The 13,028-nt window shown below is 47.6% G+C and overlaps 1 protein-coding gene across 4 annotated transcripts in view; it reads right to left on the bottom strand.

Annotated features, from left to right (window-relative positions):
- STRN3 (striatin 3) overlaps nt 1–13,028 on the bottom strand; it is a 203,224-nt gene that overhangs the window by 27,111 nt on the left and 163,085 nt on the right. For all 4 annotated transcript variants that reach the window (XM_082275749.1, XM_082275750.1, XM_082275751.1 and 1 more), the window contains 3 exons: nt 6,038–6,205; nt 642–782; nt 426–533 (listed from right to left, as the gene is read on the bottom strand). In XM_082275749.1, coding sequence (XP_082131875.1) covers nt 426–533; nt 642–782; nt 6,038–6,205 — 417 coding nt within the window. The remainder of the gene's footprint in view (nt 1–425; nt 534–641; nt 783–6,037; nt 6,206–13,028) is intronic.

Below are 13,028 nucleotides of genomic sequence, written 5' to 3'. Positions count from 1 at the left end.
GCAAAACACTGTATTGAAAACTGTATTAATTAGAGGTGAATGTGAGCTGCTGTGCAGACTTATCCATGCTTTTGACTATAAGCACAGAACACCTTAAAGACTTTGTGCAATTGAAAATTTCCATTATAGGAGTTAAATTGTGAGGGAAATGTGAGACAAATTAAAAGAAACTTGAGCAATATCATAACATACATATTGCAAAACGCCCTATTGAACTAATTTCACACGAGAAAAGGGTTCTGTGTGCAATGTCTAGAGACTGTTTTTAATTAATCTGCATACTTTAGGGCTCATGCAGCACACAGCTGTAAAACATCCAGAGCTCCCTTATAAACTTTTTTTTTTAAATAAATTTCTTTTTTGCAACAATGTTTTACATTTTGACCAAACTATGCAGTCTATACAGAAACAGAACAAGATCATACCTGATTTGTTGTCAAAAAACTTGATTTGTCTATCCTCAAATGCAGCAATGGTAACAGGAAGAGTAGGATGACTTACAACTTTATTTATGTGGCCACTGAAAGGGATGCCTATAAAAACAAAAAAAAAAAAAAAAAAAAAAAAACACAAATAGAATCAACCCAATGTCAAACATTTATCTCACTAGGATACCATACCGATTGTTCGAACATACTTACTAGAATCTGTAGGTGACGATAACTGCAGTAAAGACTGCGATGTTTCTAAGTCATAGACTACGATGCAACCACTGGTAAATGAGGCAACAGCATGTGCAGGGTCACAGCCAATAAAATCTACAGAGGTTGGGATTCCATGTTCTAAGAAAACAAGAAATGACCAGATAAAAACCTGAAACACTAGTCATAAAATGCTTGTGTACTAATTAAACACATTTACCAAGCTAATTTTCAGCTTTTTAAAATAGTCAGTGCACCCAAAGCCCTTCTTCAAGCGCACTTCTTTTTGTTATTTTATGGACCGTAATTAGCTCTCCGAGTCCAACCTGGAGATGGGAGGGTATGTGGATCTGAGTAGTTTGGCAAGAGAAAACGAAACAGTGCTGAAAACACTTGGAGCCGGTTCACACTGGCGCGACTTGTCAGCCTGAAAAGTCGCGCTCCCTCGCGGTCCATTGACCGCTACAAGACCCGTTCTAATAGGAGCGAGACAAGTCGCTCCGACTTAGAAAAAGGGTCCTGTACTATTTCGGGGCGACCTCGGAGCGACTTGCATAGACTTCCATTATGTGAAGTCCCTGCAAGTCGCTCCGAAGTCGTGGTGCATGGTAATGCACAAGTCGCCCCCGAAGTAGAAAGGAGTCGTGTCGCCTCAGTGTGAACCCGGCTCTTAGCCTACAAAAATGTTTACCATTCGCACTGCCGTGAAGACAATATTTTATTTCACTGGATTAAAATATTTAAGCACTTGCAAGCAGTTTTCCCAGGATCATAGCAGTTACAGTTGCCAGGGTTCATACACATTTTCATCAATAAAATTCCATGACTTTTCCATGACTTCACGTAAATATTCATGACCTAATGTTTCATGAAATGTCTATGTATACATGTTAAATAAGAAGAAAATCCATGTCACACCCAGCATATTTTTACTAATATAAATGACAATCTTTGTAGTGTACAGTACCTCTGCAGTTAGGGTTTCGTTTCTGGATACAGTGTGACTCAAAATGGTCCCTTGTTTTACAGTGGATGAGATGGAAGCACCGCTGCCACAGCTGGGAGCCGTCACTTCAGGCGCACGGGTGAAAAAGCCAGCGATCAAATTGGAAGCTGTCAAGCACGCAGCTGCAGACTTTAGCGTGGCTAGACAGCGCTGCCTCTCCCATGTTCGAAATGTCAAACGTTTTACGACACACACTGTACATTTAGCGGACATGACACAGGAGGTGGTCCGAGGCTGCAGACATGATAAAGGAGGTGGTCCGAGGCTGCCGACATGATACAGGAGGTGGTCAGAGGCTGCCGACATGATACAGGAGGTGGTCAGAGGCTGCCGACATGATACAGGAGGTGGTCAGAGGCTGCCGACATGATACAGGAGGTGGTCAGAGGCTGCCGACATGATACAGGAGGTGGTCAGAGGCTGCCGACATGATACAGGAGTTGGTCAGAGGCTGCCGACATGATACAGGAGGTGGTCAGAGGCTGCCGACATGATACAGGAGGTGGTCAGAGGCTGCGGACATGATACAGGAGGTGGTCAGAGGCTGCGGACATGATACAGGAGGTGGTCAGAGGCTGCGGACATGATACAGGAGGTGGTCAGAGGCCGCGGACATGATACAGGAGGTGGTCAGAGGCTGCGGACATGATACAAGAGAAGGTCCGAGACTGCAGACATGATAGAAGATAGAAGAGCGCAGGGGAAGCAGAGAGCACTGGAGGAGCTGAAGGGCACGGGGAGGGGGGGGGGGGACTGGAGAGAATTAAGGGGGGGTTTGGAAAGCATTGCAGGGGGTTGGAAGGTGCGGGGGGGGGGGGGAGCATAGGGGGACTAAGAGCAGGGGTGCGGAAACCAAAATGCTTACCGCCCCCTTCCGCGTCATCATCACGTTCATGCGGCCGGCCCGCCCTCCAGCGACGCTTCCGCTGCCTCATTGGTTGATAATCTCCCAGCTGTTACTGCTGCTGCTAGCCAGTCACAGTGTCTCCAGGCAAACCGCAGCCGGCCCTCCCCGCTGCCTGATTGGGTCATCTCTTCGGCTGCTGCTGGGCAATGACAGCATGCGCATACCGCGGACCCGGAAGGACGCTAATACAGCGAAATGTAAATACAGTATGTGGCAATATAATTATCATAAAATAATTAAGCATCCGCTCCCCGCTGCTCCCCGCCCCTCCACAGTAAATTCCATGACTTTTCCAAAACCTAGTGTGTTTCCTAATTTTCCATGACCTTTCCAGGCCTGGAAAGTGTCATCTAAAAATTCCAAAACTTTTCCAGGATTTCCAGGACCGTATGAACTAGGGATGCACCGAATATTCGGCGGCACAACATTATTCGGCCGAAAATAGAGAAAATAGCACTTTCGGCGTTCGGCCGAATAAGTCAAAAGGCCGAATAATTTTGAGCCGAACAATGTCAGCTTCCGCCCTGACCTCTCACCTTCCTCATTGCGGCTCCCTTCTCACACGCCGCCGGTGTCCTGTCCGGCCGCGAGTAGGGGGTGTGACGTCACGCGCACGTCCCGCCCCCTGCTCCTGACTGCGGCTCCTTCACACTAGGTCCACGCCCCGCCCCCCTGTTCGCGGCTTTTGGCTCTGGCTGCAGTTCAGGTATGTGATGTGGAGCTGAGCACATTTGGGGGAGAATACGGTAGCTGGCAGCTGCACAAGCATTAGTGTGCAGACTGCCATATGTTGTTGCCACTTGCCATGCTCATTACATTAGAGTGCCCTATAAAGTGCCCCTTAAAAAAAAAAAAAAAAAAAAATGTGCCCAACAGAGTGCTCCCGTGACATAAAATGTGGCCATCAGCGTGCCCCTTATTTTATGCTAAGGGACATGCTGATGAGCATATTTTATGTTAAAGGGCACTCTGATGAGCATATTTTATGTTAAGGGGCACTCTGATGGGCATATTTTATTTTAAGGGGCACGCTAATGGGCATATTTTATGTTAAGAGCAACGCTAATTTAAATGTTTTGTTTTGCCCATCAGCATGCCCCCTAACATAAAATGTGCCCATCAGAGTGCCCCCTAAAAATTGGCAAAATAAATGGAAAAAATGCGAAACACCGCGTTCGGTATTCGGCCTTCGGCCAAGCATTTCATTATTATTCGGCTTCGGCCAAGAATTTCATTTCGGTGCATCCCTAGTATGAACCCTGAATTGCACAAACTGTGTATGATCAGCTGCTCTGAAGGACATAGGAGACATCAGGGGTCCAATAGTGAGATACAGCTGCAGGAATAGGTTACATGTTCCACAGCCAAACAGGTTGACACAGCTAAACCTTAGAATGTCGGCTACCTCATGTGCCCCATTGGTGAATGACATACGCCACGGCCGTGGCATTGTCCGAGTGAATCCTTACCTGGCATTCCTGAAGGCGATCTGTCCAACGAGCCTGACAAATCTTATTGTCCGATGTTCCAGTATACTGATCGGTAGTCTTGACTCCCCCAGAGTCCAGACCCCTTAAGCACATCCGTGTCCAAAAACACCTCCCCATCCGGATAGGCTGGCAACCGCGGAGACCACCGTCCAGTACAAGGGAAGAAAGGACTTGACCTGTTCTTCGATGTGGGATTGCCACTACTGTATGAATGGACTCCATTCGGAACTTCTGTACCGCACAAGCAGTTCAAAGCCTTGAAGTCCAGGATTGGACGTACCTTGCCTTCCTTCCTGGGAACTGTAAACAGGTTTGACTAGAAACCTTAAAAACCTTCCGATTTTGGAACAATCACAAATTGTGGTGGAAAGACTTGCACTGCTCGAAGAGACCCCGCAGAAATAGAATCAGATCTAGGTAAAATCAATTCCCTGGACAGGGATAGCAGGGACCTTGGATAGTTCAGACACCACCTGAAGCTTTGCAGGAATTAAATTACGCACAAGGAGACTCAGGACCTAAACCTAAAAAAGGACAAGCTTTGTCCCCTTCTGGGTAACCCCAAAAGAAACATTTTGTTGATCTCATTGACGCTCACCAAAGAAGTCCACGGGGCTGGAAATCAGCGAAGATGCCCCCCATCCCAATAATGGGTGAGGGCAGACCTTTACACTGAAGGAGTCTTGTCTGCTGGCCCGGGGAAGCTATCTCTAGGCTTACAAGGCCAAGGTTGCTTGGAACCTCCCGTGGGGGAATGGCGCCTGTGACATCATCTGGCTACACAAACATGGCTGCCAACCAGAGACCAGGCAGACTAAGGGAAAAAGTGGCCACCATCAGCTACAAACACTGAAGCATGCTGCCAGGCTCTTTCCTGCATCCTCTGCAACGCTGCACCCTCTGCAAGGGGACACCTGCTGAAGGTGGAACACACCTTAAGGGGAGACTCTGCACGTAGGGGTCTACACTGGGACCCCTCCAGACTACCAGGGTGGGACACACACTATCCCAGGCCCCTATAGAGTGGGTATAGCGGGGAGACCCCCAGGGGTCTCTGCTGCATTCTCTGCCCTGGGACCCTCACCAGACTCTAAGTCCAAACAGGGGGGAATGGGAGAAGCCCAGCTCAGTGAGGGATTTAAGGATGTGAGGAATGAACCTGCAGGCAGGTCCGACGGTTCGAGGTTACACGTGTCCACCGTGAAGAAAACCACCAAAAGGGGAGAGGGGGGACTGTACTTACCTGTCCATGGTGCGGGTAATGCTCCAGACAGAACTCCTCGCCACCGAAGTAGGGGAGCTGTCGGCCAAGGGACCGCTGCGACTCAGACCCAAGCCGGGTTGTATGTGATCCTGTGAGGCGTTTAACTTGTGGGCCAGCCTCTGTCTGTGAGGCTAGGTCACGGCCAACCTAGCGCGTAGCTGCAGTCTGCACGTGCTTGCTGGCTGGGCTGGGAGGACCACTGGATTTAGATGATCAAACCCATTGCCAAGCCTGACACTTGATTGTAGATCTCCCGAGATAAAAAAAAAAAAACGAAAATGATGTGAGGAAGGAGACATTTTCTAGGACCAGCGATCCCAGTCAGGAGCCTAGGTCCTTACTCCTGACTAGACCGATTAAAAGGTATTACCTAGAGCATAGAGGGGGGTTATATACCAGCTGAGGACGGTCCATGGGCGTACCAGGTGTTTTTTGTTCTGCCTAGTCCTACTCCTGGAGGAGGCAATATAACCCACTAGTTATGATTTATGAAGCGCTGTGTCCGTCGATGAACGAAAAAAAATACATGTTTTTATTTGGTCAATTAGGCAATTAGAAGGTTCATTAATTCATGCTTTAATACACTATTAACTTCCTCTTGTGATAAGAGGATCAATCTTTGTATATTGTTTGCACAGTCATAGGGTTCAACCAAGAAAGTGTATAAACATACGAGATACAATTGATAAAAAAGTCTATGTAATGAATAGAAGCAGGTTGACTACTTACCTTTGTTACCATTATATGTGCCAACACATGGTTTGCTTTCTGGTGGGTTCCATAACCGGACAGTTCCATCAGCAGAGCAGGACAGCAGACTGTCTTTAATTCCACTGTGAGCAAGGCCCCACACCGCATCTGTGTGTCCAGCCAATGTGCCAGCAAGAACACTAGGATCTGCAGAAGGTGCAACATTTTTTTTAAATTAGATTTTAGCATTTGTCGAGACAAGGTTTTCTAAAATATAAACAAAAGGCTTATGAATAAAATAAAACATCTATATTCTGCTAACACTTGATGAACCACACCAAGTACAAAAGTCAGCAAAGTCGGCTAATTGTTTGCGATTAGCTGCGGAAGACCCAGCTCCTGTGGCTATCGGCAGCCGATTGCACATTAATCGCTCGTGTCGGTTATCTGCAAATGATTTGCCCTGGATGCAGATTGCTTTCCCACTCACAGCTAACAGTAAACCCCACTGAGTCTTCTGTAGCAAACAGCAAATGGCCCCTTTTGCAAAAGTGAATGGGGCCTAAGAAAATGTGCACCTGTATCAGTTTAGCATTGGAAAAACCGCAAAAGCTTGGATTACCCACTTGCCCCAAGGTCTTTTTCCCCCTAAAATCCCTCGAGTCCCAGAATGGTTTCAGTCTCACCCCACACAATATATATCTACATTTCTTAGAAAAACCTCATGTAATATTCTTAATCATTTTTGGACAGATAAAGTTTTGTTTGGTAGCAAATTCGGATACATTTTTATTGTTTCGGTTGCAATTGTGGAAAAACCAGTTTAAAAAAATTGTATAATGGGGTATTTTTGACCTACCAATAAAATCTGCCTGTTCTATGTGACTCTACAAAATACAGGATATACGCACCGTGCATGTCACAATCATCAGCCTGTAAGCAGTGTGTTATTGGAAGGGTATTGGCCTGTGGCTTCATTGCCATCTTTAAATCCCTGTTTGTATTAGCTTTTTGTACCACTGTTAATGGTTATTAGGAAATGACTGTCATGTTGTACTACATTGTTATATGTTGTATACCCTTAACGAAATAAAAAAAAAAAAAAGAGCAGGATCTTGGGCCATACATTTAGTTCAGACAGCAATGATCTAACAAACTGCCAAATAAGCCAGTCAAAGAAATAAATGGATTTTTGTAAAATCTTACCGTAAAATCCTTTTCTCTTAGCTCATTGACAGACGTAGTCCTCGGTGATACAGCACCTTCGGGTTATGTTGCCTCCACAGGAGTAGGACTAGACAGGAAATAAAAATGCTCTGGCCACACCCTAGGGGCAGTCCCTGAGGGTATATCCTCTCTCTCTCTGCCACAGCAAATCAGTTATGTCACAAAAGCAGTGTTTAGAGAATTTAACCCAACCCAACTCAAAAACAGAGGGGCGGGTACTACGTCTGTCAATGAGCTAAGAGAAAAGGATTTTACGGTAAGATTTTACAAAAATCCATTTTTCTCTATCGCTCATTGACAGACGTAGTCCTCGGTGATACAGCACCTTCGGGACGTCCCAGAGCAGTATCACAAATGAGGGGTGGGAAAATGGAAATCAAATCCAAATCTAGAAGGCCCAACCGGTGCCAACTAGAAGTTTACAATGCTCAACCTTAATGATGAGACTCAACAAAAAAATCTTCAAACAGAAAAAACCCTCGAGGTAGACCACCGGTCTCCTCAAATTGCGGCCTGAAAAACCTTGCGGCCAAATGAGGCATCCGCCGATGCCATGACATCAATTTTATAAAATTTTGTAAAGGTATGTACCGACGACCAGGTGGCCGCCTTACATACTTGGACCACTGACGCCTGATGGCGAAAGGCCCAGGAAGTACTGAGCGCTCGAGTGGAGTGCGCCCTAACAGGGAACGGAGGACTCTGACCCTTAATAGAATAAGGCTGTACCACCGTCTGTCTAATCCATTTGGCAATAGTCGCGGCAGATGCAGGCAACCCCTTTCTGGGGCCATCCGTGATGACAAAAAGTGAATCAGTCTTACGGAACTATTCCGTAGCCTTCAGGTATACCCTGATTGCCCGAACCACATCCAAGGAATGCAACGCATGTTCCCGATGATGATTGGGCTGAGGACACAAGGAAGGTAGTACAATATCTTCATTCAGATGAAAATCTGAAACCACCTTAGGAAGAAAGGATGGCTTAGGATGGAGTACTACCTTATCCCTATGAATCACCAAGTATGGGGACTGGCATGATAAAGCAGCCAGTTCTGGCACCCTGCGTGCAGAAGTGATAGCCACCAAGAAGGCCACCTTCTGGGATAAAGTAAGCAAGGGAATCTCCCTGATGTTTTCAAAAGGAGGTTTCTGTAGAACTGACAAAACCAAATTAAGATCCCAGGGCGGTAAGGGCGCGCGGACTGGTGGAGCCAGGTGCCGCACCCCCTGGATGAAATTCCGCACCAAGGACTTGGTAGCTAAAGGTTTCTGAAAGAAGATTGCTAATGCTGAAACTTGACCCTTGATGGTGCTCAAGGCTAGCTTCTGCTCAACCCCTTTTTAAAAGGCCAATATTCGAGTCACCGAATAGGTACGTGGAGGAAATCCTAAAGATTCGCACCACGCTATATAAGTCTTCCATGTGTGATAATAGACCTTGCTGGAAGTCGCTTTCCTTGCTTTAATAAGGGTAGGAATGACTGAAGCTGACAACCCTCTGTCCTTCAGTACTTGGGTCTCAATGGCCAGGCCATTAAAACCAGCGACTGTAAAGCACAATGGTAGATAGGTCCTCGAGGCCGCGGATACTCCCTGAGACGCAGTTCCCACGGAACGTCCGCGACTAGCAAGTCCAAGTTGGCCAGGCCGGCTTGACAAGGCCAGCCTAGAATTCCTAGGACCACTGGCACTGACGGGATTTGAACCAGGCGTCCCTAGAGCTATCTGGCCCCGACCATCCGACAAAGTCTGGTCGTTTTCTGTTCCCACACATTTATCTGACACCTGATTCCTATCAGGAACGGTGATCTCTCCTGGTTGAATCTCAGGGACCGAAGTCACCCGGCTAGAGGCTTCTTGGTCTGTCTGGTCAACCAGATCCGATTCCTGTGGGGAATTGAGACTAATCTTAGGAAAAGGTAAAGGAAAAGATCTATTCAGGGAACGGTGACTACCGCTCCCTGTAGTACTTAAATGTTGGAAGGGAAGAATCGCACCGGTAGTAGTAGTCGATGCTCGATCTAATGTCCTGAATACCGGTGAAAACGTCCCCCCACCCTCAACCCGGGTGGGGGCGCACCTTCAGGCTGTGTAATCCTTTGCTTCGGGTTTGGCTGAGTCGGTCCTCTGTCCGACCAGCCTTTCTTGAACCCTCCTGGAGGAGTCTTGCCTTTCCCGCTAGTTCCAGCCGGGCGTGCGAACCCTTTATGGGCGGTAAAGAAAGGTCCTCGCTTGTTGCGAGGTCCCTTAGCTTTAGCAGCCTGTGGCAAGAAAGTGCTCTTGCCCCCAGTGGCATCCTTAATAATTTCATCTAGGGTGGCCCCAAATAGACGATTCCCCTGAAAGGGGAGATTCGTCAAGGTCTTTTTGGAACCTAGGTCAGCTGACCAGCATTTTAACCACAGCACACGTCTGAGGATTACCGCTGACATAGATGCATGCCCTAATAGGGGGGTAGCATCCAAGGCTGCGTCACAGACAAACTGTAGCCCTTGGATAATCTGTTCCATCAAATCAGATGTTCCCTGGGGGATATCTTTTCCCCTTAGGTCTTGGCGTACCAATCTCGCCCATTCCGTTAGTGTCTGGGAAACTAGACCAATAACAATTACTGGTCTAAATGCTGACCCTATCAGGGAGAAGATAGTGCGGGACTCTGCTTCCATCTTTCGATCAACCGGATCCTTAAAGGACGAAGTGTCCTCCACTGGGATAACCGTGGCTTTATTCAGCCTGGAAATAGGTGGATCCACCACTGGTGGTACCGTCCATTTCTTAATGAGGGATTCCTCAAACGGATAGCGTCTAGCAATACGCTTGGAAATAGTAAAGGTACGCTTAGAATGCTCCCATTCTCCTTTAATTTTATTACCAAAACACTTGGGTACAGGAAAAACCTTCACCGTTTTGATGGGCTTGTTAGTACCAAAGGGAATCTCTGTTTCAGTTGCCTCTGCCGGTAAAACCTCAAGTCTTAAAGTTTCCCGCACCGCCACAACTAGTGCGTCCACCAATGCTTCTTCCTGAATTATGGCGGAAGAATGAACGTCCTCCTCACTGTCTGAGGGAGCTTTACCTGAGATAACAGCCCTTGCAGAGGGACCTGCAGCTGCAGTGACCGTCTCTGAATCTGAGTCAGAGGTGTCAGATAATATAGGGGTAGGCGGGGGTCGCTTTCTTGACCCCCGTCCCTGACAGGCCGCCTCCACCCGAGCCACCATAGACTCCAAAACTGCTGTAAATGCATCCATACTCTGTGCACCGGCGGGTCCCGTGGCCCCCTCGAGGGAAACAGGTGGGGGTACTTGTGTGGCAGGGTCCATGATTATTCCAGTAACTACCCGGAAAATACAATCCAAACTTAAATAAAAAACTTTTTTTTTTTTTTCCCAGACCCCCAGCGCCACAAAAGCCCCTCAGTGTTACCTGCTAGGGATCCCTATCGATCGATCGAGAGAGAGAGATAGACCCCCCAGGCTCACCACATGATGCTCAGAGTTCACTGCAACAGGTTACAGCGCTGACTTCACAAACAGGAAGTCTTTTGCCTGGCTGCCCAGGAAGAAGGGAGGCGGCTCCGCCCCTCTGCACGCCTTCCGGCGCCTCCCCTAGCTCCACGAGGTGTTTGGGTCACCTCAAACATGGCCGCCCCCATGCTGGAGACAGGAGGCTACGCCAAAATGGCGGCCTCGTGCGATCTAGCAAACAATGGCGGCGGTTGTACCGAATAGCGGCGTGACTGCAGAGCATCACAACACCTTCTCTACATGGGGATTTAGCCTGGTCGGCGGTACCGGACCCTGGCGGACCGCATGGCCGTCGGAAGGCCTGCTATTGCTGGAGACTTGACTTGGAAAGCAGTCTACATGTCCGTGGCTTCTGATTGGTAGGCTACTTATATTATCACAGTAAGATTCCCATACTGCCACTGATTACAATCTTTTAACATATTTACAATTAGATTGTCAGCTCCCAAACCAAGCCTCCTGGCTTTTTGCACATAAAAATCACACTCAAAGTAGGGGGATCTGTGCCATGTTATAGGATAGAGGGGAACTCATCCTTACCATACAGAGAGGGGCCCGCGTTCACCACAAGACCCGTCAGGGGAAAAGGGGGAACATACTACTCACCATACCGGAACCAGGCGGGCACCAACTCCTGACAGTACCCCTCTCCACCGGGGCGGGAGGGCTGTCGACCAATACGGACGCCGTGACTCATGGTCCTTGGCGTTTCAGCGAGACGTTTAACTCGCAGGGTCAGTCCCTCCAGTGGGACCATGTCGCGGCCGACCCAGCGCGGAGCTATGGCCTGCACGCGCTCGAAGGCTGAACTGGGGTGACCACCGGATCTCAACATCCAGCCCGTCGCCCAGTTCAGCTTTCTTGCTTGAAGATCTCACAGGAACACTGGAGTAAAAAAGCTGTCTAAAAAATCTTAAGAAAAAAATCCTGCCAGGACCGAAGATCCCAGCAAGGTATCTAGGTCCTTACTCCTGACTAGACAGAAAAAAAAAACTGATTTGCTGTGGCAGAGAGAGAGAGGATATACCCTCAGGGACTGCCCCTAGGGTGTGGCCAGAGCATTTTTATTTCCCGTCTAGTCCTACTCCTGTGGAGGCAACATAACCCGAAGGTGCTGTATCACCAAGGACTACGTCTGTCAATGAGCGATAGAGAAAAGAGCTAATACAGGGGAATGCTACTATCGAACACCGGATTATCCTCCATGGTAGTCAATGGGGTCAAGACAAGAATTGGCAGAATTGACTACAGGAACGGATACCTTTGTGGGAAATTTCTTCAACAGGATACTGCGGAGCAAAGATTTTGCAGGAGTAAAAATCTTCTCCAGGTGAGGTCAGCCCCATACAGGACAGGCTCTACTAATGAGTGGACAAGAAAGTCTTAGCCAATTTAGGCAATTTTTAACTGTCAACAAAAACATTACAGCGACAAATTTGAAACGGGTTTAGACAATTTAAGCCACCTCATGCTGTATACCTTGGTGTGGGAAAACTCCAGTTGCTCTAATGCCAAGAAGGTCAGTACAGCATGTGGTGCCCTGATCCCATTCCCTGAAAGGTGAGGAATCATCTTCAACTACCAACTATCTTCTCGGGTAACGTGTGTCTTAAAGGCAAAGTAAAAAAACTATTCAGGAAGCACATGTGATCCTGTTAATTATACCTTTCACTGGGCCTAAAATTGTGGCCTTAAAATCGGACGACGTGATTTATTTTCTAAAGCTGGAGAGTGCAAAAATCAGTCTCACTTCTGTAGAGAAACCACCAGTATCTAATCTGAGCTTGTTCAATTAAGCTTTGGCAATAAAACCTGGAAGCTGATTGGCTTCTATGCAGAAGACCGATTTTGCACTCTCAATCTTTAGTAAATAAACCCCTACGGGAAAAAAACTCTTCTCTGGACAGAAAAGTGGAGCTGGGTGGCAGAGGAGCCACAAAATGACCAGAGAAAGGCAAGGGGGTCAGATTGGGGGCTAACCATAAAGTAAACGGCACTAAAGCGGAGACCTGAGTAGATCAAGAAAACCTCTGCAAAAACCTCAAGCTGAAGAACCCGCTTAACTAGGTTTAGCTATCAATAGCTAAGAAAGTTCATCTGCCATTTTGCCACACTGGGGATAGTGTACAGCTGAGAGGGCTGAACGTAAAGTTCTGTCCAAGACAAGATCAAGTAGACTTCTGCAGCAGGAGGACTTCTTGTCCTAACCTAATGGAGGATTTATGCCACCTCTGCCATTTAGTGACTGCCCCCTGGGGGGTTGGGCCGGGAGA

The sequence above is a fragment of the Pelophylax lessonae genome, assembly GCF_965119305.1.
Source record: "Pelophylax lessonae genome assembly, chromosome: 13".
NCBI lineage: Eukaryota > Metazoa > Chordata > Amphibia > Anura > Ranidae > Pelophylax > Pelophylax lessonae.
This window is presented reverse-complemented; position numbering and strand designations above follow the sequence as displayed.